General features: G+C 45.6%; 2 protein-coding genes across 4 annotated transcripts; one reads left to right on the top strand and one right to left on the bottom strand.

Moving 5' to 3' along the window:
- The first annotated feature begins 1,606 nt into the window (after positions 1-1,606).
- maff (v-maf avian musculoaponeurotic fibrosarcoma oncogene homolog F) lies at positions 1,607-6,950 on the top strand. 2 transcript variants are annotated; one of them, XM_064323877.1, is made up of 3 exons: positions 1,607-1,769; positions 3,772-3,853; positions 4,344-6,950. In XM_064323877.1, exons 2-3 carry the CDS (start codon positions 3,818-3,820, stop codon positions 4,785-4,787), a joined length of 480 nt encoding a protein of 159 aa, XP_064179947.1. In that variant the 5' UTR covers positions 1,607-1,769; positions 3,772-3,817; the 3' UTR covers positions 4,788-6,950. The 2 variants fall into 2 exon arrangements, with proteins under 2 accessions (XP_064179947.1, XP_064179948.1); XM_064323878.1 differs by lacking the exon at positions 1,607-1,769 and adding an exon at positions 1,867-2,431.
- Positions 6,951-8,904: 1,954 nt separating this feature from the next.
- Positions 8,905-26,323, bottom strand: tmem184ba (transmembrane protein 184ba). 2 transcript variants are annotated; one of them, XM_064323860.1, is made up of 10 exons: positions 25,491-26,323; positions 20,831-21,064; positions 18,745-18,910; positions 15,003-15,093; positions 14,776-14,851; positions 14,592-14,683; positions 14,179-14,348; positions 13,253-13,447; positions 12,384-12,410; positions 8,905-12,047 (listed from the first exon to the last, which is right to left on the bottom strand). In XM_064323860.1, the coding sequence occupies exons 2-10, from the start codon at positions 21,062-21,064 to the stop codon at positions 11,821-11,823; spliced, it is 1,278 nt and encodes a 425-aa protein (XP_064179930.1). In that variant the 5' UTR covers positions 25,491-26,323; the 3' UTR covers positions 8,905-11,820. The 2 variants fall into 2 exon arrangements, with proteins under 2 accessions (XP_064179930.1, XP_064179931.1); XM_064323861.1 differs by lacking the exon at positions 12,384-12,410 and having other exon boundaries at positions 25,491-26,318.
- Between the last annotated feature and the right edge of the window lie 95 nt (positions 26,324-26,418).

Below are 26,418 nucleotides of genomic sequence, written 5' to 3'. Positions count from 1 at the left end.
GTTAAATCCAATATGGCATAGCCTAATTAATTATTTTGTGTGTGTGTGTCTGTGTGTGTGTGTGTGTGCACATGTGCATACATATGTGGCTGCATCATTATGTAGGCTGCAAGCCAAACTCATCTGCTGTGAGAAGGTGAGAAGCAACATTTTTTTCTCTTCACACATGAACAAAAATACACTCTCTCTAACTCTCTCAATCTCCCTCTGTAACTTTATTTAACTTCACTAAAGTTTCTCATTTTTATAGTACCTTGCTCAAGCATAAAGTACAGTATAACATAAAACTGAACCTTAACCTCTGGGTCACAATTTGAGTTCCATGACTACTATGTACTACAATGTCCCATCGCTGCCTGCCAGTGCTTTGCTGTATCAAGGGAATACCCATATGAGACATTTTCACCATTTATATGGACAACATATCTGTATGCCTCAAAATGAAAATTGAAACCAACTGTAAAACCTTGTTCCTACCTGCCTCATGTCTGAAGAATGAGCTCAGTTGGTCAAAGTGTGGCTGTCTGTTTGCTACAAGAATAGCACAATGATAAAATGCTATTCTTTTTTTATTTTACTGATTTACTGTTCATTTCCAAATCCACACAATAAGACACATGTACATTCAGTATACAGTGGCTCCACCTAAACTACATATTAGTTATTTATGCTTATGCATTTCAGTAAGCAAGGACACGTTTTCAAGAACAATAATATTCAATAGAAAATTGAAGGTTTCTTGCAGTGCTAAATTGCCCTGTTTAAATTCAATGTGATGCAATCTTCCCATTACCACTCAAATTATATAAATACAATTATAAAACATAATAATGTTAGTACAGGCAAAATAATTTATGAATATGTTTAGTACTTTTAAAATTATTTCAGAAATGAAATATGTAAGAAAATCATGTCAGTAAACTTTACATTTTATTGAAAGAGATACATCACAAAATGCAATATTTTTATTTTGATAATTTAGATAGTTGAAATATTTGGAAATCATTGATTGGAATTGATGTGCAGCTGGATGGAATGTGATTGGAATTGAATAGAAAAAGGGAATGGTGAGAAACTGACTGTTAACTGAACATTTGAACTAATCTTTTATGTCTTGTAAGAGAGTACTGCCCTGGGCCAGGGAGAGAATTAGGTATGTGACATTAAGGTTGTGACATTAAGCAAGGACATATCTAATTGTCACATTGCTATTCATGTGCATTACGGTCTCATGACTTAGTATCCAGGATAGTGTAGGCTGTTGTTTCTTACACTAATATGTTTTGATATCAAAACAATGCCAAGTAAAAAAGGAAAGTGTTCTGTACCCGAAGAGCATATAACCCTAGGTCTACACTACGATTTACGCAACCGTAAACAGTAGACTGTGAAATACAAAAATATAACACTTTACTGGCGTGTCGTTATTATTCTGTGATATCATCGGTACAACGTATAACACCCTTACAAAGATGGTGTCTATTTGTTTCATTATATTTTTCATTCCCTTCTGGACTGTTTCTAATAGAGCGTGGGGGTACTGAGGCACCGCCCTCATTCCTCGAAACTGACGTCATTCTAAGTATGTTTTTTATGAATGAAAGAATCCCGATGGTGAGTAATTCCGGGAAAGGCGAACTGACATTTTGTTGCTGCTGTCGCACGGCGTTGAGGTGTGGAGCCGTATCAAAGCCTTATTTCTTTACACCTGTACACATATAATTGACGAAACACAAACATCGGATCTTTCAAATCAGCGCAACGAACCAGTAAGTAGTTGGTTGTGCCATTTTCTTCGTAAGGAAGGTTATAGATACAGCTAACGAGCAAGCGAAATAGGTAGCTAGCTTTCAAGCTAGCAAGCTACAAATGTCTGGTATTCAGTTACGCAGGAGTTTTTGGCCCGGTTGAGACAATAGTCGTAAGCTAAGATAGGTAGTTAACCTTACGGAACGAAGCATATGTGACGGTTTTGGCGATTTCTCTGGGATTAGACTATCGTCGGGCGAATAGAATTGTTTATTACAAATGCTTTCCTATGAAACAGCGAGCTGTTTAAACCATTAAAATGGAAGACAGGCTAACCACAGTTGCGATGGCTATGTTTACTAACGTAGCTAACCAACTAGCTAACGCTAGCTTGCCTGCCTTCTGCCTGCCGTATAAGGAAATGGGAGGACTGTGTTTTAGATTTATATGTTTACTAAGAACTTGAAGTCAGTCTGTATCCCATTTTCCGCATGTCGCGTCCTGGAAACAAACAGCTTTTTGAAAACGAAGAATTGAACGCAAAAAGGTTACTGAATGACAAATAACTACAGTGTGGCTACAAACAGTCGCCAATGTTAGCAACTTAGCTAGCGCTACAGCTAAATTCGGGAGTGTTGTAACTTGTCTGCGTGGAGCAAAACATTCTCAGAATCTTTCAAAAGTAAGATAAATTCAGCATGTTTTCATGATTTAAAGTGGTTGTATCATTATGTATGCTTGCATTTGTTTCGTAGTTGAGTTGCATGGTCACATGAAACGATGCGAATATTATAATGGATATCTAACTTGTGATAATATAAAACGATATTTATGGCGCATATAACAAAAAGCAGCTAAAATGTGTACATTGGGTCATTAATGTGTCGCATGGTACAAAAGTATACTTACACCGAACAGAACAGTGCTGCTTATAAGCTAACCTAACTTGTTTACATCTGCGCTTGACTTGAATTTCCAAAGTTAAAAGGTGTACTATTTCCCAAACCATCTGGGATACATATATTTTTTTATGTCGGCAGCACTTAAACTTGGCTTTGTAGTGAAATGAAGCTTCCGCGGTATAACCTTGGTGACATGGCTATGCTGACTTGCGAAGCACGAGTGTCGATAGGACGGTGGGAGAGGGCAAGTCATGTATTGCTGATTCACCGTGACTTTATGAAACAGTTGCGGTCCGTTTTTACAATAGCGCCTCGTGGTCATGTTCCTCCTCATATACACACACGCGCACATACACAAGAAGGACGGCGTCAGTCCAGTTGGCAAAACTAACCCATTCTTTTTTAAACAACAAAAAGTAAAAAGTATAATCACCATCTCAGAGCTGGAGAAGTTGGTTGGTCGGGTTCACCCCCCCCCATCAGGCCCAACTCTTTTTTCCCTTTCTATTTTCGGAATTGTTTTGTCAAGTTGCTTGTTCGAACACTTTGATTCGCTAAAAAAGTATGTCTATTTAGAATTTCAATTTTTTAATAGTGTAGTGTTAATGTCCGCGTGTGAGAGTTGAGGGGAGTGCCCGAGTGAGGCAACTAGGAGTGGAGGGGGATGTGGTTTCTCTGACCAAAATGAGCAATAACTTTCAGAACCTTTTTTTACTTTCATTTATAAACCGCCATGAGTCTGCGGCTCCAAAGGTTCTGTCTGAGCTTTACCATTTCCCAACTTCATTTGTTTATTTATTTTTGTTACTAATTACAATACTATTTTTTGTCATATTATTCAGTTATTGTGTTTAGTTAATGTCTTCACATTCTATCATTTTATGCGATCTTTAGTATCCAATTTAATCCAAGATGTTCAATGTCTTTTGGAGGATAGAGAATAATATAATATATTTATTTAGCAAATTCAAAACAAGATTTATATTTTAGTCAAACTATCTGAAGATTCAAATCCCGGGCCTTTACAAACTTCTACTGTTCATGACAGACCGGTGTTAGAAGGATGTGAAGCTTTTAAAAAGTATCTTTATTTGATGTTCTTTCGTTCTTTTCTCCCCAGAGCAGCGTGAATCTGTGTTGATCGACGCTCAGAGAACGGCCAGACCATGACTTCAGACAGCAGGGTCAGCAAAGCTCTAAAGGTAGCCTATCGCTCAGTCCGTTTGCATCTACGCTCCGTCTCCCAGACTGGCAGGGTTCTCGCCCGTTCTTCACCAAATGCAGAAGTACAGCCACATACTCAAGTTGCCATTATGAATGATTTGTCTGTCTTCAATTATTTTGTTGTTTTACATTTCAAAAAGTATTTAAATGTATACTGTATCAAGCCTTATGTACACTGTAATTACACTAAAACAATAAAACGCATAATATATATATATTTTTAAATCAATCATCAATTTAAAAAAGAGAGCTCATAATATATATATATATTTTTTAAAGTCATGCCTAAAAGCTAAAAGCAAAGACTTAATTATAGAAAGTCAAAAATCCAGAGATCACAGCCTACTGCTGACTCACCCTTCACATAGTATTTTTTGGCCATTTTTCTGCTGGATAAATCGAGTGCGTCTTAAAGCGGGAAGTGCTAAATTCGGCCTCCCTCGCCCCTGCCTCTCACCCCTCTCCCAGGTGAAGAGGGAGTGCGGGGAGAACGTTCCGGTGCTGAGCGACAGCGAGCTGATGTCCCTGTCGGTGCGGGAGCTGAACCTGCACCTGCGCGGGCTCTCCCGGGAGGAGGTGCAGAAGCTGAAGCAGAGGAGGCGCACGCTGAAGAACCGGGGCTACGCGGCCAGCTGCCGGGTGAAGCGGGTGTCCCAGCGCGAGGCCCTGGAGCAGCAGAAGCGCGAGCTGCAGCGGGAGGTGGAGCGGCTGGGCGCGGAGAACGCCGGCATGAGGCGGGAGCTGGAGGGGCTGGGGGCGCGCCTGGCCGCCCTGCAGAGGTTCGCCCGCGGCCTGGAGCCCGGCAGCGGGAACCACCTGGGCACCGCCCCCCGCCTCAACACCGCCTCCGTCATCACCATCGTCAAGACCCCGCCCCAGGGACACAATCCCAGGGAGCAGGGCAGCTCGTAGGGCTGGTAGAGACACACACACACACACACTCACACATACTGGCCCACACACACACACACACACACGCATACATGCACACATGCACAGAGCCACTCTCTCTCACACGCGCACGCCGACAGAGAGATGCATGGGACTACGAGCAGAGCCAGATTCACTGAACAGGACAGATTTCTGGGTTTACTTATACAGGCATACACTCGCACACAGTCGCGCACACACACACACCCACACACACGCTGACAGGTACAGGGATGCACAAAGCTGGGCTCCTGTTGAAGGCAGGGACACAGGCAGTGTCACACACAGCTGGACCGCTCATTGACCCATAAACAGGGCTGCTGTATGGGAGGGGAAGGTCCAAGGAGCCCTCAAAAAATTGTGCTGTAATCGTGCAGGGATTGGGTGACCTGGGTTGGTGGGGCCCAGTTGGTGGGGCCCATCTTTTCAAGGGGCCCAAAATCCCTGGCGGTGCCCCTGCCCATAACGCTGGGTGTAGGACACAAACACAGGGTCAGGGACATAGACTGTCCTGCATACCACATGATCAACTAATGGAAATCATAGGATAGATGAAACTACAGAGTTTAGACAGACATGCATCTTAACACCCTTCTGGAACTGATGGTCAACTGGACAGACATCCATACCGGTCTTAAGGCTATTGCATTACCACAAACACCCAAGCACCTGGAATCCAGCAACTGTTCTATTTCACTTCTCTGTGTATGCTATAGTACTGTACTCTGTGGCAGAAGAGAATATATACCACAGTTTGTGTATTAATATATTTAGCATTTTCTCAGCTGTATGTGAGCATTTATGAAAAGAGCTCTGTGGGGTAGCCTTGGGCTGTCTCAGACTGCAATGATATGCCAGTAGGTTTTTCTTGATTGTTTGTTTTGCTGTGAGATTGTTAAGCCTGCAAGACCGTTCCCTGCAGTACAGTGTCACTGGCTGCGTCGGCTGAGACTGATCTGTCAATGCAATGCTTTTAATACTGTACATTCCTTTATGTCATTGTTTTATGTTTGTACAATTGACAAAAATGTTCCAACAACATTTATCAGAGATCTTCTATTTTATTTGTATTTAAGATATAAATGACAAAGCTAATTCGGGCTGTGATGTTCTACGAGTCCAAAAATATCTTGCATTATAGGAGGTTAGGGAGCATTTGTGTGTTCAGTTGTCATGATGATGATGATTATTTTTGTAATATATACTTTTAATGGTATCAGTAGACGTGCTTAAAAGAGGATGGTCAGTTGTAGTATGACCTGTGTGAGGTATATCTGTGTTATAATTGTAGTGGCTTGACGTAGGGGTATATTGCTGTTTATACCTGAACGGTCCTCCATATTGTCTTCACTGTCAATGTGTTTCTCTTTCCAGAGACAAGGGTGGGGTAACAGGCTGCTGGCTAGGGGGATAAAGGAAGAGAAGAGGGAGGGAGAAAAGAAGGGCGAACGAGGGAATGAGGGTGGAGAGCGAGAGAAAGTGCAGGAAAGGGAGGTGGAGAGTGGCTCCTCGAGCAAAGGATGGAGATGGAAGCTGCACGTGCAGAGAGATGGTAGAAGAGGGTCAACGGAGGTGTCTGAGATGGACAGAGCGAAGGCCGTGAGAGGGAGGAGGGGTGGCAGCCCTGCCGCAATTAACCAATGATTGTTATTTGTCCCAATTAGCTCAGATATTTAAATCCTTTTAAAGGTATTTTTGGTGTATTTTCTTCAGTATGAAAATGAGTCGTTAGATTGTGAGAGCAGTGGACGTATCGTCTGAAAACCCACCATTTACAGGGGCTGAACCTTATTGATAAGCTGATTGCTGTTCGTAACCAATGTGTTTGGGGAAAATTGACATTAATTTAATGTTAATATGAATGTAATTTATTCATATAGACGCTCTCTCAAAATGTATTTAGCTATTACAGACTGTAGGGAGTTGATTTGATGTCTCAAAACATTTAGCCCTAGCCCTAGAAATGACTAACAAAAAAAAATACTGTTCTGAATTTTTCCTAACTGTGTTGGATGTTTTGTAATACTCTGAAAAGTTCCTATTTGTATTTATTATATGTATTTTTTCTATGGTAAAATGAAAGTACATCATGTCTATTTTATATATTAATAATTAAAATAAACATTGTATATATTGTACATATAATGCTACTTTTGACTTCATATTTTGCTGTTAGCAAATAATGATAATGTACACAAGCTGTGAAGTTTTGTAGTGCCCCATTGCAGGTAGTGGATCAAGATGCTGGTTTGACTGTCACTGCACAATAAATGGTACTTTAGCAGCATTGCTAGTGTTATAACACTCACGTGGAAACAGTCAGTGGAACCAGACTGGACATGCAGACCTATAAATCTGTGTATACGGTAGGATGTCAGGACCAGGATTGAGTGACGCTGTCTAAGGTCAATAGATTGTATTAAAATTGTCGTGAAAATCTTGCCTTATCTTCAAAGTAACCTTTCCTTAATTAGGTATGTTTTTTAAAATTTATAATTACTTGATGATTTGTGACAGACTGTTGCCCATGAACCTAATTAAGGGGGTGACTGGTATAGGTGAGGAGGGGATTTTGATGTTATGCTTGGTGAAAACCACAAAAGAAAACAGGAAGTAACCAATTCACCTTCTTTATCAAGCGAACAATGCTGTCATACGTTTGGTGCACTGGTAGGCTGGGCTACCTCAGTGCGTAATCCCTGGCTAAGGGGCATTCACAGGCTGCTATTTTTAATCCGGAGATTGGTCTCGTCAAACGCAGTCTGTCAACTCCGGACCACAGCGCTGTGGAAAGGCTGAGACGGTAGAGTGATGCGTCTCTTTAATCGTTTATGTGCCACTCCTGTCATTGCATCAGGAACCGCAGGTTAAGCCCCCTGTCTCAGTCAGCTCAGCAGTGAGGAGGCAGGGAGAGTTCACGGACCAGATGACTTCACACAGGATACAGTGTGTCAGATGATCCTCTATTGAAAAATTAAGGAACTGTTAAAAAAAAAAAAAAATCTCAAAACAAATAGGAAGGTTTTGTGGCATTCGGGTTAGTGCGTGTAATGCCAGTGTAAGATCTCAGATTACACCAACAGTGGAAGGATCTGAGGGGCAAACTTTTTTTTTTTTAACCCGGTGGTACTGGAACAAGATTAATTTAATGTTATCTCCACTGTCTGACTCCCAAATACTGTTTTAACCCTTCCTCTGTGCTAACCGTTATACACAGGAGGAGTCTGTGAATGAGGAACTACAGCCTCTTTCCGCCAGTAGTGTGGCCCTGTACGGATCGCTATCTATCATGGTAGACACGAACGTGCCGCTGGTTTGTGTAGCCTGCATAGGTACAATTGTGTATCTTGTTACGGCACTAGTGTATAGGGGAGTGACTATGGGGATGCAGACAACCTATGTGTATGTTAGGACCTTAAAACTGCTAGGCGTGCAGTGGTAAGAGTAAAAAAGGAATGCCACGTTGAAGTGAATGCAATTTATTGCATTGTGTTCAATATACAATGGTGCAGAATGTGTGTGTAGTGGAATGGCTATATACTTATGGGACGCAGAAGACCACGTGGATGAGTCTTCTCAAACCGTTCCACTTTTCACAATCGTAAAACCGTAGCATAAGTGATCCTGCTTGCGTTATCTCTGTCAGCCTATCAAACCGGGTTAACCTTTGTAGCACAGCTGACTGCTGACTCACTGCAGTTCACTTCTGAATGGTGTTCCAAGATCTTCACTCAGCGCCCACTGTACCGCACCATCAGTGACTAACTTGTTCCCTGTGACAACGGCTTTCCACCAACACCAAACACGATCATACTGTATGTGGAAAACCGAAGGTTTACAACATAATGCTGACACAGTATAATGTTTTGCAACTGCAGTATTGGGACCATAGCGGTCTCTTCTATCAAACTCTGCTGACTCCCCATCAGCGCCGCAAACAATGTGGTTTCAGGTGTAAGATCACGCATGTGATTAGAATGTTCTTAACCGAACATTCTAAATGCTGATGTAACAATCTGCACTGGTAACTGAAACCAAAAAACCTTAAAAGGATTAAACACCAGAGGTTACATAAGAATAATGACACAGGCACTCACAGTTAAGGACAAAACTAAATATTTATTTGTCTTGGCTTTTCTTTATCCTTTTCCTTATTTGGACATCACAAAGACAAAAATAAAAGCAGAATCTGTGAAGCTGTTTCAATATACAAAGAGCTAGAGAAAAATAAAATAAAAGCCAGTATTGAACAATGGTACAAAACTAAGCATTTGCTTTCTCTGAGCATTACATCATATACCGTTCATTTTACTCCAGTATTTCCTTTTGAACCCTTATTTACAACTTCCTAACTCTTCAGCAATACATATACATGCGTGTGTGTGCGTGTGAGTATGTATAAAAGGCCATGTACTGGGAGATAGACCTGACGTTTACAGGATGTGAAGAATTACTGTTCTTTTCCCAATCCTCTCGGCTGCTGGGGTGGAATAAAGATCTATTTAAGGATATTCTCTTTTGTCGCTTAAAAAGGTAAGTGCCAGAAAGCATCATTAATTTCCCTCAGTTCCCACTACAATAACGTACTGGATATATTTATACTGGCCTCAATATATAGATCATATATACACAGAAGTGACCCAGGGGGAAGCGTGCAGGTATCTGGAAGGTCTTGTGTCTGTGGTTTTTGGGCGATTCCCTGACCCAGAACTGAACAGCCAATAAAAGCCTTCATCCACAGGTGTGTGATGTAGCACACAGAACCCCAGTACACAGTAAAGCTCTCTCACAGGTGCGTAATCAATGGCAGCATGTCTGAATGTCGCACAAAATGTAAACGCTGCACTTGGTAGCTGCCTGTCGTCTGTGGTCAGCGTGTGGGTTCTGCTGTCACAGCGACATCCCCTTAAACCGACAGAAAACCTTTAAGAGAAACTGTACCTGATACTTGATCATGGGGTGAGTAGAGAATTAAGAAATAACTTCAAAAATATATATACTCGCACTTCTAACTGGGAACAGTAGGGGTCTCTATGCAAGCGCATACTGCCAATCAAAATCAAATATCATCGCTGCCCTCTAGTGGGCACTGCAATATCTCTGCAGAAAACCAGAAGCAGCAGTTTGGATAAATAAAATGTGTTGTCTTGTATGATCATGTGGACACACACGTGTAACCATGGCTTGTTCTACAGTAAATATGCTTGCAAATAATTGTAACGATAGGTTTTATACAGAAACTGCTCGTGCAGTTAAGCCCTACACCTATATTCCTGCTATAAGCCTGCACAGTTTGCATGAGTTTAACCTATATTGCCTACTAACTGAAATGGTCACGAGCAGTGGGAACTGACCCTGTTCCTGGAGATTTTCCCTCCTCCCCAAACAAAACACACTTCCTTCAACAGCTAAAGATCTGGATTGAGCTGCTAATTATTAGAATCAGGTGTGCCAAATTAGGGTTGAAATAAAAACCTACAGGATGGTAGATCTCCAGGAACAGGGTTGGTTACCACTGGTCTAGAGTCTTCCATGCTGGCAAAAGCCTGCTTAACCTGCGGCACGCACATAATGCCCCAATCATGCCATTATAACCCCACCTTCTTAGGGCTGCCCTGCCATGTCAGGAGCCCACATCTCTCCGTCTGTAACCTCCGTCCCTTACAGCCCTGCGCGCGCTCGTGTGTCCTGAGAAATCTACCGCCGCGCTGCTGCAAACGGGCCCTGCGGCTAACGGGCCCTGCGGCTAACGGGTCCCGCGGCTAACGGGCCCTGCTGCTAATGGCCCTACTGCTAACGGGCCCTGCGGCTAACGGGCTCTGCTGCTAACGGGTCCCGCGGCTAACGGGCCCTGCTGCTAATGGCCCTGCGGCTAACGGGCCCTGCGGCTAACGGGCCCTGCGGCTAACGGGCCCTGCGGCTAACGGGCCCTGCGGCTAACGGGCCCTGCTGCTAACGGGCCCTGCGGCTAACGGGTCACGTGAGCGTCAAAGAGCAGCAGAAGCCAGCGGCTCTGTGAGAGCAGGAGCGAGCAGGACCGCTCTGTGGAGAGGAACCACTGGCTATGTGAGGAGGAACTCAGGCTGGACTTTCAACTCAAAATACAAAGATCACACTTAATACAATTCCAAGCGAAGATGCATGACACGTAAGCAGACACCCAATCCCGAAGATAATAAATAAATGAAAAAAATAAAAGGACAGGAAAGCTGTAAATATGAAGATCCCAACTTTGAGAGACTCCTATTCTATTTGGCATCTATTTGGGGAGGAGCTCGGCCTGATGGGAATGGAGTGGTGGAGTGTCATTAATCCCTGCCTTTGGCCTTTACGTCATATTTCATGACATCATATGTCCATATTGCCCTAAGAGTGGGTTTTGGTCTGATCCTCTGTATGTGTATATGCTAAGACACATACTTTATTTTATGTTTGCGTGTGTGTGTGTGTGCGCGTGTGGGCATATGCATGTGCGTACATATACATTTGTGAAGCGTCGCAGTTTTTTTTGTTTTTTTACTGTGGCACCTCTACAAAGCATACCATGTTGAGTCCCTAAAGAGTTGCTTCCCAGGCGTGTGTGTGTAGTTCAGTGTGACTGAAGAAAGAGTAAAGAAGCACACAGCACTGTGCCTCCATTGTGAGTGTGTGTGTTTGCGTGTGTGTGCGCCCGATCTACCTCCTGGTCCTGTACTGCCTTGTCCCCGGCCTGCGTTTGTGTTCTGATTGTGAGTATCGGTGTGGTGTGCGGTTGTGAGTATCGGTGTGGTGTGTGGTTGTGAGTATCGGTGTGGTGTGTGGTTGTGAGTATCGGTGTGGTGTGCGGTTGCGAGTATCGGTGTGGTGTGTGGTTGTGAGTATCGGTGTGGTGTGCGGTTGTGAGTATCGGTGTGCGGTTGTGAGTATCGGTGTGGTGTGCGGTTGTGAGTATCGGTGTGGTGTGCGGTTGCGAGTATCGGTGTGGTGTGCGGTTGTGACGCGCGGTGGTCCTGTGCGAGCGCGTCCTGGCCGACGCTCAGAACTCGTCGTCGGAGCTGAGCAGCAGGGTCTTCTCGTTGTCGCGGGCGCTGGCGGTGCTGTGGCTGCGGGACACGGGGGGGCCTGAGCGCTGCTCCAGGGTGGACTGCTGCGTGTACTGCTGGTAGGCCGGGGAGAAGTTGTGGATGGCGTCCTGGACCATGTCCCCCGGGTTCATGGTCTCCTTCAGGCTGCTGGAGATGCTCTTCATGGGGGCACAGCGGCCTGGGGGGGGGCACAAACAGCAAGCAAAATAACTACATGCACACTCAGTTACACCACAGATACTAAAGCAAAGGGCTACTGGGTGGCTCATCCTGCTAAGGCACTGTTTCTGTGCATGGATGGGGCCCATAGTCTGGTAAACCCACACACAACACGCACACGTGAGACACATGCTTATACCACCACGTATAGCACACACAATTAATGACACACACAGTGTCCCAGCGTGCTGAAAATCATAGAAACACACGGTGAAAACAAACAACATTACGACCAACTAAAAAAATTAGGGGAGGGGTAAGAGTTTTGGCAAAACTGAGACACCAAGAAACCTACCGTACTGTCCGTATGTTGGAACTGGGTCTGAAACCATGCAGCGTAAGAGGGGGAGAGAGAACAGAGGAGAGAGGGAGGGAGGGAGAAGAGTAATGAAAGCAAAAAAGAAAGGAATAGGGAAAGAATTAGGGAAGAATGGAGAGTGATAACAAAAAGGTCAAGTGGGAGAAAACGAAAAGTGAGGGGTTTTGGAAGAGAAGAGATCGGAGTCATGGCATGTTGGGGAAGAGAGATAGCAAATGAAAGCAGGAGCAAAAAAACGGGAGAAATGACAAGCAGGCAGCACATGAATGAGGAAGGGAGGGAGAGAGAGAGAGAGAGAGAGAGAGAGAGAGAGAAAGAGAACACAGATTAGTGAGAAGCCCAAGTGCAACACCAGAGCAGCATGGTCCATGGGAGAGGAGTAGTGCTCTCAGCCGGAGCTGCACATGAGAGCAGCGTGCAGGAAGCACACCTGCAGCTCTGTCACACTGCAGCCTCAGTGTACGCATCACATCTCCTGCCTTTACAGCCAATCAGCACCACCCATCTCAGTTACACCACCGCTGTGAGCGAATCACAGACAGCCAGGGAGCTCCTGCAGATGGTGCCCCTCAATCCAGAACAGGGATCTGGCACCAAGGCATTCAAGACCATCCAGCAAGGCTGGACTACCAAACCGCTTGGGCCCATGATGGCACATTAGGATGGACCGTTCACTTCCTGTCAATCATTCTCCAGCAGAGCAGCAAGACGGACGCTCCCAGCTCGTGAGTCACACACAGGATTAGTGCTGTGAGATCAGGTTCAGACAGGCGGAACGCAAACACAGCTGGTCCTGCTGTGTCCCGTCCCCCATCCCCCATCCCCCGCCCCCACCAGGCCCTTACCCTGGGAGTCCAGCCTCTTGTCCATGTACACCTTATAGGTGAAGGCGTGGCGGAGGGCCAGGGCGGCGAAGAACATCTCCACGCAGATGATGAAGTTCTGGTAGCCCGCGGCGACGGTGCCCTCTCCCACGGTCACTTCCACAGAGCTGATCTTGGGGATGGCCCCGCACTTCTCCAGGATGGCCAGCAGCATGCCTGGGGGGCACAGAGCCCAACGCTGGGGGGTCAGTGCTGGTGCACTACAACATCAGCACGATCAAAATGGAGGCGCACTGCTTTGTAAAGTGCCACAAACTTACGAACCACAAAACAAGAGGTGAGCAACCCCTGTAAGGTGAACAAGATCCCATCCATTTAACCCTTTGAAGAGAAGGTTTTTGGGAATGTTTTTTCAAAATTCTAAGTCAGTGTTCTAGAACAGTGGAACTTGCTTTCAATTACCAAAAGTGATTGTTACATCAGCAATAGAAGGTTCAGTAGAGAACATTCTAGTCCCATATTTATTATCTTACACCTCAAAGGGTTAATTTAAGGAGGCCCTTGGCATGAAAAAAAAAACAGATTTATACCAACAGGCAGTGAACAAACAACAATGCCTGAAGCCACTTACACTCAGTTGACACTTAATGCACTCATTGCTACAGAATAACAGTGCCTCAGTGAAGTCAGGAACTGGCACTGGCGCGTCATAAAGGACAATGCGCCCGTGCACCCACTTTCATTTGGAACCCAAGAACGGATATTTTACCTCAATGTCTGACCGTCTTTATTCAGGAGGGGATCAATGGAGGGAGCGTCTGTGTGTGTGTGTTTGTGTGCGTGTGCGCGTGCGTGTGTGTGTGCACGTGTGTGCATGTGTGCGTGCACGTGTGTGTGCATGTACATGTGCCTGTGCGTGTGCACGTGCGTTCAGAGGGCACGCTCACCCTGCCAGAAGGAGAGGAAGATGACGGACTTGACCATGAAGAACTTGAGCACGGGGCTGTAGGGCACGAGCAGCTGGCGGGTGGCGAAGTAGAAGAGGAAGAGCGCGTAGAGGGAGAGGCTGACCGAGATGTTGTACACGATGGTGACGTACAGGTACCCGCTGGCCACGCTGAGGAAGAGGAGCACAGCGAGTAAGCACCCGCACGCACACGCCCTCCCAGACACAAGGCACAATGACTCTAACAAAGCACTGTGTACAAGCTCAGGAAAGTACATATGCTACTGGCGATGTATATATATATAGAAGTGTATGTACTGGCTGGTAATTGCAGCTCATTGACATCATCAGTACAGAACGGGCACGCAGAACAGAGAATGCTAAGTGACGGGCCGCCGCAGGCTCAGGACGCACTTGAAGTCGCCGTCCCGGTACTTTCCGAAGGCCTGCAGGATGACGGTGACCATGGCCATCAGGGGCTTCACCACGCAGAACTGCAGCGTTGCCTGGGCGACGGGGAGAAACCGGGAGCCAATTAAGCGCGAGCACGCAGACGGGACAGAGTGACGTCATGGCAGGGGGAGAACGAGGCTCTCACCTGCTTGCAGAACCTGAGGAAGCCGATGGAGTAGGTCCTTCCCCAGAGGCAGCATGTTCCGTACACACAGCTGGACCTGTCGGAGGAGGAGAACGGACACGACACCGATGGCTCTGCTCAGTCAGGGGGCGGGAGAAGGACGGAAGCGCTAAAGCGCTAAAGCTAACAGTGAAAGTCAGAGGTGCCGTGGTGCATTGTGGGTGAGCCTTTGCTGTGCGGACACTCACTCAATGGGCTTCCCTCTGATCTCAGACATGATGGCGCTCTCCCCTCCCAGGTACTCGTAGCACAGGCTCAGGAAGTTGTAGATCACAAACGCTGCAGGGAGACACACACACACACACACACACAGGTCAGTGGGCGGAGCCTGTGGCCTGTGCTCTATACTGTGCTGTGCTCTGTGCTGTGCTGTGTGCTGTGCTCTGAGCTGTGTGCTGTGCAGTGCTCTGCACATGGCCCCTACAGCAGAGCCGGGCCCACTGCACCTGTGTAAATAAACAGCGTAAGGAACGTAGCACTACCTGGCCCTTTTAATCGGACTATGCACAGCTGCATGTAAATGGGAATATTAAAACAACATTCACTTCTCAGCAGCCATGCAAACAGCTTATTTGGAATATTTCCTTATTCGGAACAATGGCGATATCCTGAATATTGTGTGCATGCAAATGTAGTCATTGTCCATTTTTGCCAAATTGAGTTTTCCGGTTCACCTATTCTCAAGTGAAAATGTCCAGTTCTTGGTAGCAATGCGGCACAACATGATACATTTTTTTATTGTCTGACTGCAACAGCTACATCGCAGAACACGTTAGATCGCGAGGCCAGCCCAAGCCAACAAATCCCGAATTTTACAACCCGACAGTATTTACGAGTTTCTTTCTTCCGCCTGGGTGTAACCACGTTCGCTCAGACAGTGAGAAAATCCGCCCACACTGCGGAACCACAGCACCAGAACAATAACGCCTCACACGCTCGTATCGCTGCACTGAGAGATCGTCACATGCCGAAAACACGACCTTTCATTCACTTTTCCCCCCTTCATCTCAGAAAATCTCACTCGCCCCGCATTTCTGTGCAAAAAATGTCCAAGACGGCCAAATACTTTACTTCAGGGAAACATTTCAGCTAAGTTTCACCAACTAAACCATCTTACACATTCTGCACTTAATTTATCAGCCACATTATTACAATGAAAACATTAAAATATCTATTCTTTAGCAATGCATCACTCAGAGTACTGCACTCGCACACACTGTGCTCACACACACACACAGACACTGTGCTCACACACACACACACACACACACACAGACACTGCACTTTTCCACACACACACACACACACAGACACTGTGCTCACACACACAGACCCTGTACTCACACACACAGACCCTGCGCTCGCTCACACACACACACACACACACAGACAGTGGCAGTGCTGGTGTGTGCTGCTGTCCTGCTGTGTTCAGCAGTGTGTGAGCATTATTACACTGGGGCTCTATCTGGAGCAATACAGCCCTGGGGCTGCTGCTGCTGCTGCCACTCATATGAGCTGAGCAGGGAGCAGCTGTACTGCTGACTGTGGGCTACAGCCCTGTCCACACACACACACACACGCACGCATGCACACATGCACATGTACACATACACACACACACATACACACTCTCACACACACACACACATGTATACGCACTCTCTATCACACACGCATGTTAAATAATTACCAAACAAGATTTTGTAAAGGGTATGCAATCAACTGACCATAGGCATAACACTGTGCCATTTCCTGTGGATTTAAGTTGTGCCAGAGACATACACTGACCATACAACCATCCAGGAGTGCATGAAACTCCCGTTAACTTACCAAGGCCTTCCGGATTACCAGTGCTGTTGCCATGGGAATACAGTAGGTCAGTGCAGCCGAATGGCCGAGTAATTTATAAGTTCATCCATGTAGGAGTGTTTTTTTTAAACCTCTTTGCTAGGCTGTGGTGCGCACACGGTTGCTAGGCAACAGGCTTACCCGACCCAGACATCCCAGCAGGCCTTGGAACAATAAGAGGACGAAAATGGCCGCCCTCAGAGGCCGAGACAGAGAGGGCCATCTGTTACTGGGGTCGAAACGGAGTTCCCACACATACATATGCATACATAAAACCACGCACACGCGCATTCACACAGGCTCACGGCTATTATTCCTGCCTATATGCGCTTGATATCTTCATATCAGAGTCAAAGCATACATCCTACTTAACTGAACATTCTAATGCTGATGCAACAATCACGACTGGTAACTGAAAGCAATGGAGTTCTAGAACACTGACTTAGAATTTAGAAAAAACATTCCAAAAAGCCTGCTCTTCAAAAGGTCTGACTGTAACTAACATTAGCCTCATCATGTTTACACACGCTCGGTGAATTCATATGAGATATGGGGACTGATGAAGGAGATGGCGCATTTACTCTCATCTCTGCAGATGGAAACACAGGGCAGTGCTGGCAGAGCCTTTCCCTTTGAGCAGGGATAACAAAGGCACCCCCCCCCCCCTTCCTTTCACCGGCAGGTCACAGCCATGACCATGACACATCACCAGCCAGATAATGCACACACACACACACACACACACGTCTGTGCCTGTCAACAAAGTGCAATCAACGACAAGGCTAGAAAACCAGTACACAAAAGTTAGAAATAATTTAGCTGCTGTTAACAGGGAAGACACCCCGGACAAGTTCTATCATTCCAAAAAATCCAGAAAAAAACAGATGGAAAAAAAAACAGGAGGATTCCAGACAGAGTGAAAGTCAGAAACTAGCAAGAGCCTCCGCTTGTTGACGTTTGAAAGATCCACAAGTTCAATATTTCCTATTAAACTTCTACCTTGACACTCAATGCACTGGGAGATTAAATCAAGCTTACGTATGAGCTAAGATGGGCTAATGGACTCAGGGGTGATCCTGTTTTATCATTTTCCCATCGGCCTGAGGGATGCTTAAAGACTGCACTCATCACTGTAATGCACTCATCACTGTGGACTGCAGGCCAGCGCTGATCCAGGATGGGCTCAATCACTTCCTCACACCATTACACTTTGCACATAAAAACACGTCATTTAGAGCTCGCTTTTACTTGCTGTTCACTGAACCCATAAAAAGACTATTTAAATGTGTGAATACCATTAACATGATCACTTTGCTCTTTGGCAGCATCAATGGCCTCTAAGAGAATTACAGAAGGAAAATAATTCTTCGTAGGAATCTTGCTGGATAAAGTCTGAACTGACGGAGCCAATCGATGATTTTCTTGCATCTTTGGTCAGAAGGTGCTTCATAAACCTTTATGAGGGGTAAAAACCTTCATGGGGGTAAAAACCTTTGTGAGGGGTAAAAAGCTTTATGGCTAGCAAGCTGTGCACTGCAGAGTCCGTTCAAAGCAAAGAGAAGAAAGGAGAGAGAAAGACCAGCATATACAGGGGGACCTTGGCTGGTCTCCCTGAAATCTCTGACCCTGATAAACTCTGAAAGATGAAAGGCTGCCGTTTCCGAAACGTTTTCTTGGGGCAGGGCTGTGCTCTGTTTCCCGTGCGGTTTGGGGGGGGTCACGTTTTCCCGTTTCGAGAGCAAGACTTGTGAGCGCTTCTTTCTTTCCCTTCGCCGCTTGATCGCGAGCCAGAGAACTCCCACGCCGGCTGAACTAGAACTTCCCATTTCACACGTACAGTAACTAGAGCGCTGAGAACGCAACACTTCACACAGTTAAAATGTCTAAAGCTCTTCCCGCCCCCTGGAGATAAAACAAAAACAAAGCTCCTAGTGAGGTAGCAAGCCCCTGTTTTCACACATTCAACACAGAGTATGAGGGGAACTTCATAAAGCGAGCGGCCATGTAGCCTGCAGCACCACCTGCAGCGTAAAGCAGAAACAGCGGCTGGTCCGCCGGGCGCGGTGGCGGCGGCGGCCTTACCCTCGTAGCAGTCCCGCACCGTGTCGAAGTAGACGTAGTACTGGTCGTTGGTGAAGAAGAGCAGGCTGAGCCAGGAGTCGAAGGCGTAGATCGGCACGATGAAGAGGATCCTCACGATGTGCCTCTGCTCGTTCGGCGCGCTGTAGTACCTCAGGTGCATGTAGATCTGAGACAGGGGGACAGGGAACACATTGAGTATCTCAGGTGCATGTAGATCTGACACAGGGGGAGAGGGGACACATTGAGTATCTCAGGTGCATGTAGATCTGACACAGGGGGAGAGGGGACACATTGAGTATCTCAGGTGTATGTAGATCTGAGACAGGGGGACAGGGGACACATTGAGTATCTCAGGTGTATGTAGATCTGACACAGGGGGAGAGGGGGGACATTGCTGTGAAATAAGTGGCCCACCCATCATTCATCAACCGCTTATACAAAGAGAACCATCAACCGGCTGCTGCAAAGTGTATTAAATGCATATCACAGTAAAGCAGGAACAATAACAACTTCAGAAGAGCCGAGATTAGTCAGCCAATAGGCATCAGGTAAAATTACAAATGAAAATAAATACATTACAGTAAAACCACATCCACAAAAGACAACCGAGCATGTTCCCACATGCACGATCCCAGAACAAGATACGCTGGAGTTCTGTTCAGCTGCATGCCACCGCAGCCACAGCAGCTAACTGTGTGAAAAAAGGCCTTACATGGCCAGAGCCCCCTGCCACTGCTTTCAGTGACACTACCGAGCACCTGAGGATACCTGCAGAGCGTGCGCCTGCGCAGAACGCAGAGCTAAAGCTATCCTCACGCAGGCTGCCAAAGGCGGAGAGTCAGAGAGAGAGAGACTGCCGCGGGCTGCGCTGCGCTCAAACACGCGCTTCCCCCCTCAGATAATTCAGGCTTCGACAGATCCTCCCTCAGAAACTCCCCCGCTCGCGCACGGGCATCCTGCCGCACCGCGCGTACCGCAGCGTCACTGCCTTTCGTGCACGCGCCCACGCCGCCGTGGGCAAACTGGAGCGAAAGCGCTAACCTTTTACGCGAGAGGGCCCGCCGTTGTTTCTGATAACGTAATAGGCTGTGGGATAAAATGGCAGAGGTGCGTTCACACCCACAGCTCAGAGACTTGCATCTCTTCTAAAGCAACGCCCAAAATGACAACGTGACCTCAAATGAAGCCGGCTACGTGGCTAAAAATTGGTCACGACAGGCTTTTGTCAGTCTGAGGTGTTGCCAATGTAACAATGCGAGCCGCTAGCACAGAACAGAGCAGAGTGTACCGCTCATTTCATACAATAGAAAGCATATCACCTTTCTATGTCTGGTGAAATGCACACAGACAACTATAAACTGCTCTTTGTTGCTAGGCAACCTCTGCTCCCTGATGTCACGGTGGAGTAGGTGTGCCCGTCGTTATGACAGCAGCCCATCTTTAACCCTTTTGAGGAATGCCGCGATAAGGGAGGCGGCGTTCCCGCTGCCCGCGAACGTTTTGACGAGCAGCGGAAGCGAACAGCCGGGAGCGCCTGAGCGCCCGTCCAGGGGGAAAAGCGCTCTGCAAACAGATCAGGCCCTGAGGCTCAGCCTTTTCAGGACACGTCAAAAAGGGCTCGCCAGGCTAATCCTGAACAGAACACACAGCACAACAGAGAGAACGGCACATTAATCCATCTGGGTGCCGAGACGAAAAAACAAAAAAACACACAGCACACACAAATTTACCCCCCACCCCCACCCCCCAAGCTAATGAGTATCAGAAGTGAACCAAAACAAGCACCTCCAAGGCTTGGGCTTTATGACTGGGTGGCAGTGTGGTGTGATGGCTAGGGAAGAGAGCCGGTCTTATAGCTTGGAAGTTTACGAGTTCATTTCCCCGGTAGGTACCCTTGAGCAAGGCACTTCCGCTGAATTACTGCTTCAGCACATCAGTAAATATCCAGCTGCAGAGATGGATTTGCTGTGTTGGCGGGTCAGGATTAGGCCTGCTAAATGTCTAAATATAAAGCAAATGCGATTGGCTGGGCGGGGGCCAGGCTGGGAGGCCAGCCCGGGCCGGAGAGGAGCCGAACCCGCCTTACCTGGTGGCAGGTGAGCAGCAGGGCGGTCCAGACGAAAAAGCCGGACACGGCCTGCGCGGTGGTGGTCATGAGGAAGAAGGGCTGGTCCGAGCCCAGCGCGGGGGCCTCCGGCAGCCAGGAGATGTTGGGCCCCGCGGGGGCCATGGTGGAGGGGGCGGCCGGGGCCAGTCCGGCGGGGGAGTTGTTTCCGTGGCGCTCTGCGAGGGGTACGTCACGCCTCCACAGTCGGTTCATCTGCGGGAGGGAGCCGCCCACCAGAGATTCACATACACACATACTCAGGGTGACGCTGCACAATTACACGCCCGCAAGGCAAACCAGGCGTCTTAAAGGGCCAGCGCAGTCCTTATATTTGCACAACCAAAGTGAATGAACACCGACGCGTGTGGTACTTTTTCTACGAATCGCATTCTAAAGCCAGAGCTGAGATATCACAATCCAGGTTTGCGTGTGGCCTGAAGGAGGCCCAGAAAGAATGTAGAGAATCATGGACAGAGGTGACTCTTTCCTGGCATCTTAACGGCTGATCTCACAAACACCGGATTCGGCCAATTACTCTACGAGCAAAAGGGGAAATGGCTGATGTGCCAGCAGCCTCGTCGCTGCAGGGTGGAAAGAGCAGCGGTAAACAGTGGTCTCACATCCAGCATGCATCTGCCACCTGCAAACAGCAATAAAATCGAGCAGTTTGGGAAAACGTGCAGGGTCTGCTTCTCTAGAACTGTGAAATCCACCAGCGGTGCTGCTATTGACCAACACCCCCCCACTCCCCCGCGGGCAAAATCTCAGCCCATTGCAGCCATTTAGTCACAAAATAAAAGTTGCCCATTCTCAAGGAGGAGACATAGAGGTGGACAGTAGTGGAAGCCCAGTATGTAGCAGTCACCATCAGGGACAGGGAGCAACACAAAAGCCCATTTAAACATGCCATAGTTTACCCCGGGTATGCAGGTATGCTACAGATTACCCTATTTATGCGACAGTCTACCCTGCGTATGCTACAGTTTACCCTGGGTATGCGGGTATACTATAGATTACCTTGTTTATGATATAGTTTAACCTGTGTATGCTACAGTTTACCCCGTGTATGCTACGGTTTACCCTGGGTATGTGAGTATGCTATAGATTACCCTGTTTATGCTATAAATTAGCCTGTGTATGCTATAGTCTACCCTGTGAATGCTACAGTTTACCATGTGTATGCTATAGATTACCCTGTTTATGCTATAGTTTAGCCTGTGTATGCTACAGTTTACCCTGTGTATGCTATAGATTACCCTGTTTATGCTATAGTTTAGCCTGTGCATGCTATAGTTTACCCTGTGAATGCTAGTTTACCCCATGTATGCTATAGTGTACCCTCGGCACGCTATATTTTAGCCTGCTATAGTTTAGCCTGCTAAAGTTTACCCAGAGTTTGCTATAGCTTACCCTGTGAATGCTACAGTTTACCCTGTGTATGCTATAGTTTAACCTTGGGTATGCTCTATCCTCCTGTGTGGAAATAGGGCTTTCCTGTTGCTGCCTGCTCTGGTAATTGCACCTCCATTGTTAGCTACGTACATGAATATTTTTGTTGCGCAAATAACATTAAATTTATATTAAATGACCTGGGAGGCTAAAGGAGGTTTTCCTTAGTGTGACTTCAGTTGAAAGGACTGAGCCACAGGACGGTGACCCAAATTTTGGGCAGAAGAAGAATGTCCCAGAACCATAAATAAACAATAATGAATCTGCGTCAGTGACTCTGAAGAGAGACATTAGGTAACAGAGCTTCAAGGCACCATCAGCTACAAGGCTGTTGATATGGTCCTGACAGGAGCTTGATTTTCTCTGTCCTGAGGCTTAGGAACAACACAGAAAATAACTACACAAAGACCGACTTCATGTGGGTGTGCAGCCTAAAAGCAAACAAATAATGCCATCGGCTGTCTACAGTCAGAAGCGATCTGCATCTAGATAACTCCATTTTTAAAAAGAAAATTACTAAACAATAACAAAAAAAGAAAAATAATGTAATATACATTCGCTCCTGATGCCAGTCTTAGGCAAAAGCAGGGACAACAGGACTGGAAACAAATTAAGAGTTCTACAGAAACTGGCAAAGGTTACAGTTACACAAAATAATATTAGGTACCCCCAAAAGAAATAACAAGTAGACCACTTCCCCCAAGAAGGGAGGCACAAACCAACGAGGAAAGAATACGGGTACGGAAAACAGATTTAAAAATTACAGATTTCAAAGGAGATAAACCCTTAGTAACCCAGCGCCTTGCCTCATGGTGCCCAAATATTACCTCTTTATAAGTAAACATAGTTTTGGAATTGTGACTTCAATTTCAGTTTCCTGTCTCAAGGCCTGTACCTTGTAACTTTAAGTAACCCTCCCGATGCATTGTAAAACCTTAACAAATAATCTATATTGAATAATAATTTGTTTGCATATGGTTTTTCCAAAGATAAAAGTCCATGGAAAAATGGCTTGGTATCATCTCTACACCTTTACCCTCATTAAGAATGCCAGAATATATGAATATGCAAAATAACTATGCTTGTTGCTGTCCCGGAATATATAGTATTGCAGGCACCGCTTTCCTGATTCAAAATCAATTTCTTTGTGAACCTCCTCAACTTCTGCATGAAGTTCTGGAGGCAGTAATCCGTAAAATGTGCACAAGGAACACGGATTCCCTCTATGCTCTCTGGTGCATCCACGTGATTTTAAAAAACAAATTCCACCCATTTTTGTTTCAGAATGGGCTCCTCTGGTAACGAGGAGAACAAAGTTCGTACCTTGGGACTGCATCCTAAAACTGCACAGTCTGCCATGTTCAACACTTTGACACAACAGTATCAGTAACTAGTCAGCTTTCTGTGCTCTAAGGTTTCATTAAATTTACCACATCCAGTAAACTCTCCAGTAATCTGCATATCTTTGCATAGTGGACCATCATAGGTGCCACATATTTGTGAAGTCACAAATCTTGCTTGTACATGCACCTTTCCAACTAAGATTTCAGGGAAGTATGAAGCTTCTCTGTCGGTAGAAGAATGTGAAAAGGCTGCTCTGATGGCAAATACTACACAAAAAAAATCAGTATAGTTCCAAGCGGAGTTAACCATTTAAAAAAACATGGTTATGAGTGGGGGGGTCTTTAATAGCTAGCAACGCAATACAGTTTTTAATGAATCCTAACGTTATAAACTGTAACAATCAAACTGCATTCAGGACAAATACAAGTTAGAGCCAGTTCTCTTGTCACCAGGACATCTCTCATATCTTCAGTCCTTAATAGCAACATTCTTTCTCCCAAATCACAGTGCTAACGTCTTCCTGGTCTCAGGTGTTCCGTTAACAGCAGGGTTTGCAGTTACAAACTTAAATGCAACAGTCATGTATGCAAGGGCCCACCTGTTCTGACCGAGGTAGCGATTAGCAAATAAAATATCACCTAAAGTACATAACACTACATTACAACAAAAACTCTAGCACTGTGGAGAGTATCCCTGAGGCAGAACATCCGTTCCCGTTTCATTTGAAAGGCGAAAAATTAACACATGCTCACAGTGCAGTGTTGGACTGAAAACTAGACTGAAATTATATGCTGTTTCCTGACGGCGCCCTAAAATCCTAAAAGCCATTTGGGAATAATATGCCAATGAAATGTCCATCGGAAAATCTTCCGCATCGTGGTAGTGAAAAGCAGTAGGAGTAAACACATACTGCGTCCCGGTACATTTGATTCTAAATCTAGTGTATTTTACGGAATTGTAGAATTTACTTGAGCTACATTAATAGCGGTGACACCTTTGAATCACTAAACACCACCATCTTGTAAATGAAAAACGAAAATGTGGTCATTATATTGTTTTTAAAAACCGTTTAAGTGCATTTCAAACATCCCAATAGTAATACTGATAAACATGGACCATTTACAGGAGAGACATAATTGGCTATAATTAGATTATATTGTAATTATTTCCGATTTTGCTGTTGTTTGCTTAATTAACATTAACAATAGGTCTATCCATTAAAATAACAGCTAGCTAAATATTCACCAAAACACGTTAAGAGAAATGCATTCGATCAAGACATTCGGCTAACGCAAGCTAGTTGATATTCCCAGTTAGCTACCGCCACCTTATCGATCAAATCTGATCCGTTTCAGATTAATTTATTTACCGAGGGTTAACGTTAGTAAAATTACTATCATGTTTTAAATTAGGCTAAATAAATATTGTATCTTTACGACTTAGCTACAAGGGCTAACAGCTCATTAACGACTGAGAGTAATCACTGAGCCTAGGGCTAAGTAAAATTATCAAGGGCAGCTTTGCTCACTAGGTTTCACTAAATATCAGCTAAAAAAAAACATGGTAAGGCAACACAACACCGAAGTCCCGACACACAGCGAGTACGTTGTTCTTTGAGTGTTAAAATGCCTAGACTAGTCTACATCAGTGCCTATAACAATCTGCGGGGTTCAGTTGGTTAAAATTAAATCACAGTAAGTTAACTTTAGGCGGCACTACCTACTAACGTTAGTTGCAAATTATCTATCTAGTTAATTTAGTGCTAACGTTACTATGTGCTACTGCATACTTAGCTGTCTGATAACACGTCCGCATAGACAAACGTTACATTGAAAATAAATCTTACCTTAGGCTACAGTAGACCGTAAACTTCCAGCGCAGTCAACGTAGGTTGAATCCAGTCATTCAGACAATGTAAAAATAATAGCAATTGTAGCCAGCTAATAAACTATTTTTGGTTGTGTTTTACCAGATTAATTTAGTGCTAGAACACTGAATAACGTCAATGCCGAGTCCAAGGATCGTTTCCCTGGTATGAGCTAATGTAGCGAAGTTACTTGCTAAAATATGGCTATCTGTGGTAGCTAACTGATTAGCCTAATCCCGTTTAGTTAAGCACCAAGTGAGCTGGAGCTAGCTACTCACAGTTACCACACTCACAAACTACTCGCTAGTTACCAACAGCAAAACGATCTATAATTAAATAAATCAGGGCAGCGTAACCAAACATTTGCTAAGTTTTACAGCTAATTGACAATGTAGAAAATCCGAAAAATTAGTTCAAGGTCCACAAAGAAATCATTTTCCCGTCATCCATGTTCATGTTTAAGTGGCAATCGCTACCTAGTCTGTTAGCAAGCTAGCGAGAGAGGGGAGCGTATTTTAGTTTCCATCAAATCCCAAGTTTTCAGTCCTTATTAAATGCAGCCAGCAAACGGTTGCGTCCGACTTTCAGAAGTTGACCCATATAAACGAGTAGTTATGTTTGATTTAAAAGGGTGAAACTAAATCACAATTGTAACCTTCTCCTATTTTTTGCTGGTGTAACGTTACACACCACCAGTCCATTCCGCTCTCCCACCTCCCCGACTGAATCCGCTGGGATTACAGTCTGCCTGCCGTTCTCTACGCAAGCGCATTGACGGAACCCCACAGCTCCTGGACAGTGATGTAACCGGCTTTGCTGCGCGTCATCTGGGCGAGGATGCCTTGTTTACGTGCATTTCCGTGCAATATATTGAGTCTCGAAATGGTTACATTTACACATTTCCGAC

Source organism: Anguilla rostrata, chromosome 2 (genome assembly GCF_018555375.3).
Source record: "Anguilla rostrata isolate EN2019 chromosome 2, ASM1855537v3, whole genome shotgun sequence".
Taxonomy (NCBI): Eukaryota; Metazoa; Chordata; class Actinopteri; order Anguilliformes; family Anguillidae; genus Anguilla; species Anguilla rostrata.
Note: the sequence above shows the minus strand (reverse complement) of the source record. Positions and strands in the feature narration are given on the sequence as shown.

Excerpts from the sequence above, each read along its gene's own strand:
- maff (XM_064323877.1), top strand. The coding sequence starts at position 3,818 with ATGACTTCAGACAGCAGGGTCAGCAAAGCTCTAAAG. Across the intron at positions 3,854-4,343 it reads GGGTCAGCAAAGCTCTAAAG|GTGAAGAGGGAGTGCGGGGA; the intron begins GTAGCCTATCGC and ends CCCCTCTCCCAG.
- tmem184ba (XM_064323860.1), bottom strand. The coding sequence starts at position 21,064 with ATGAACCGACTGTGGAGGCGTGACGTACCCCTCGCAGAGCGCCACGGA. Across the intron at positions 18,911-20,830 it reads TGCTGCTCACCTGCCACCAG|ATCTACATGCACCTGAGGTA; the intron begins GTAAGGCGGGTT and ends CCCCTGTCTCAG. Across the intron at positions 13,448-14,178 it reads CTTCCTCTCCTTCTGGCAGG|GCATGCTGCTGGCCATCCTG; the intron begins GTGAGCGTGCCC and ends TGTGCCCCCCAG.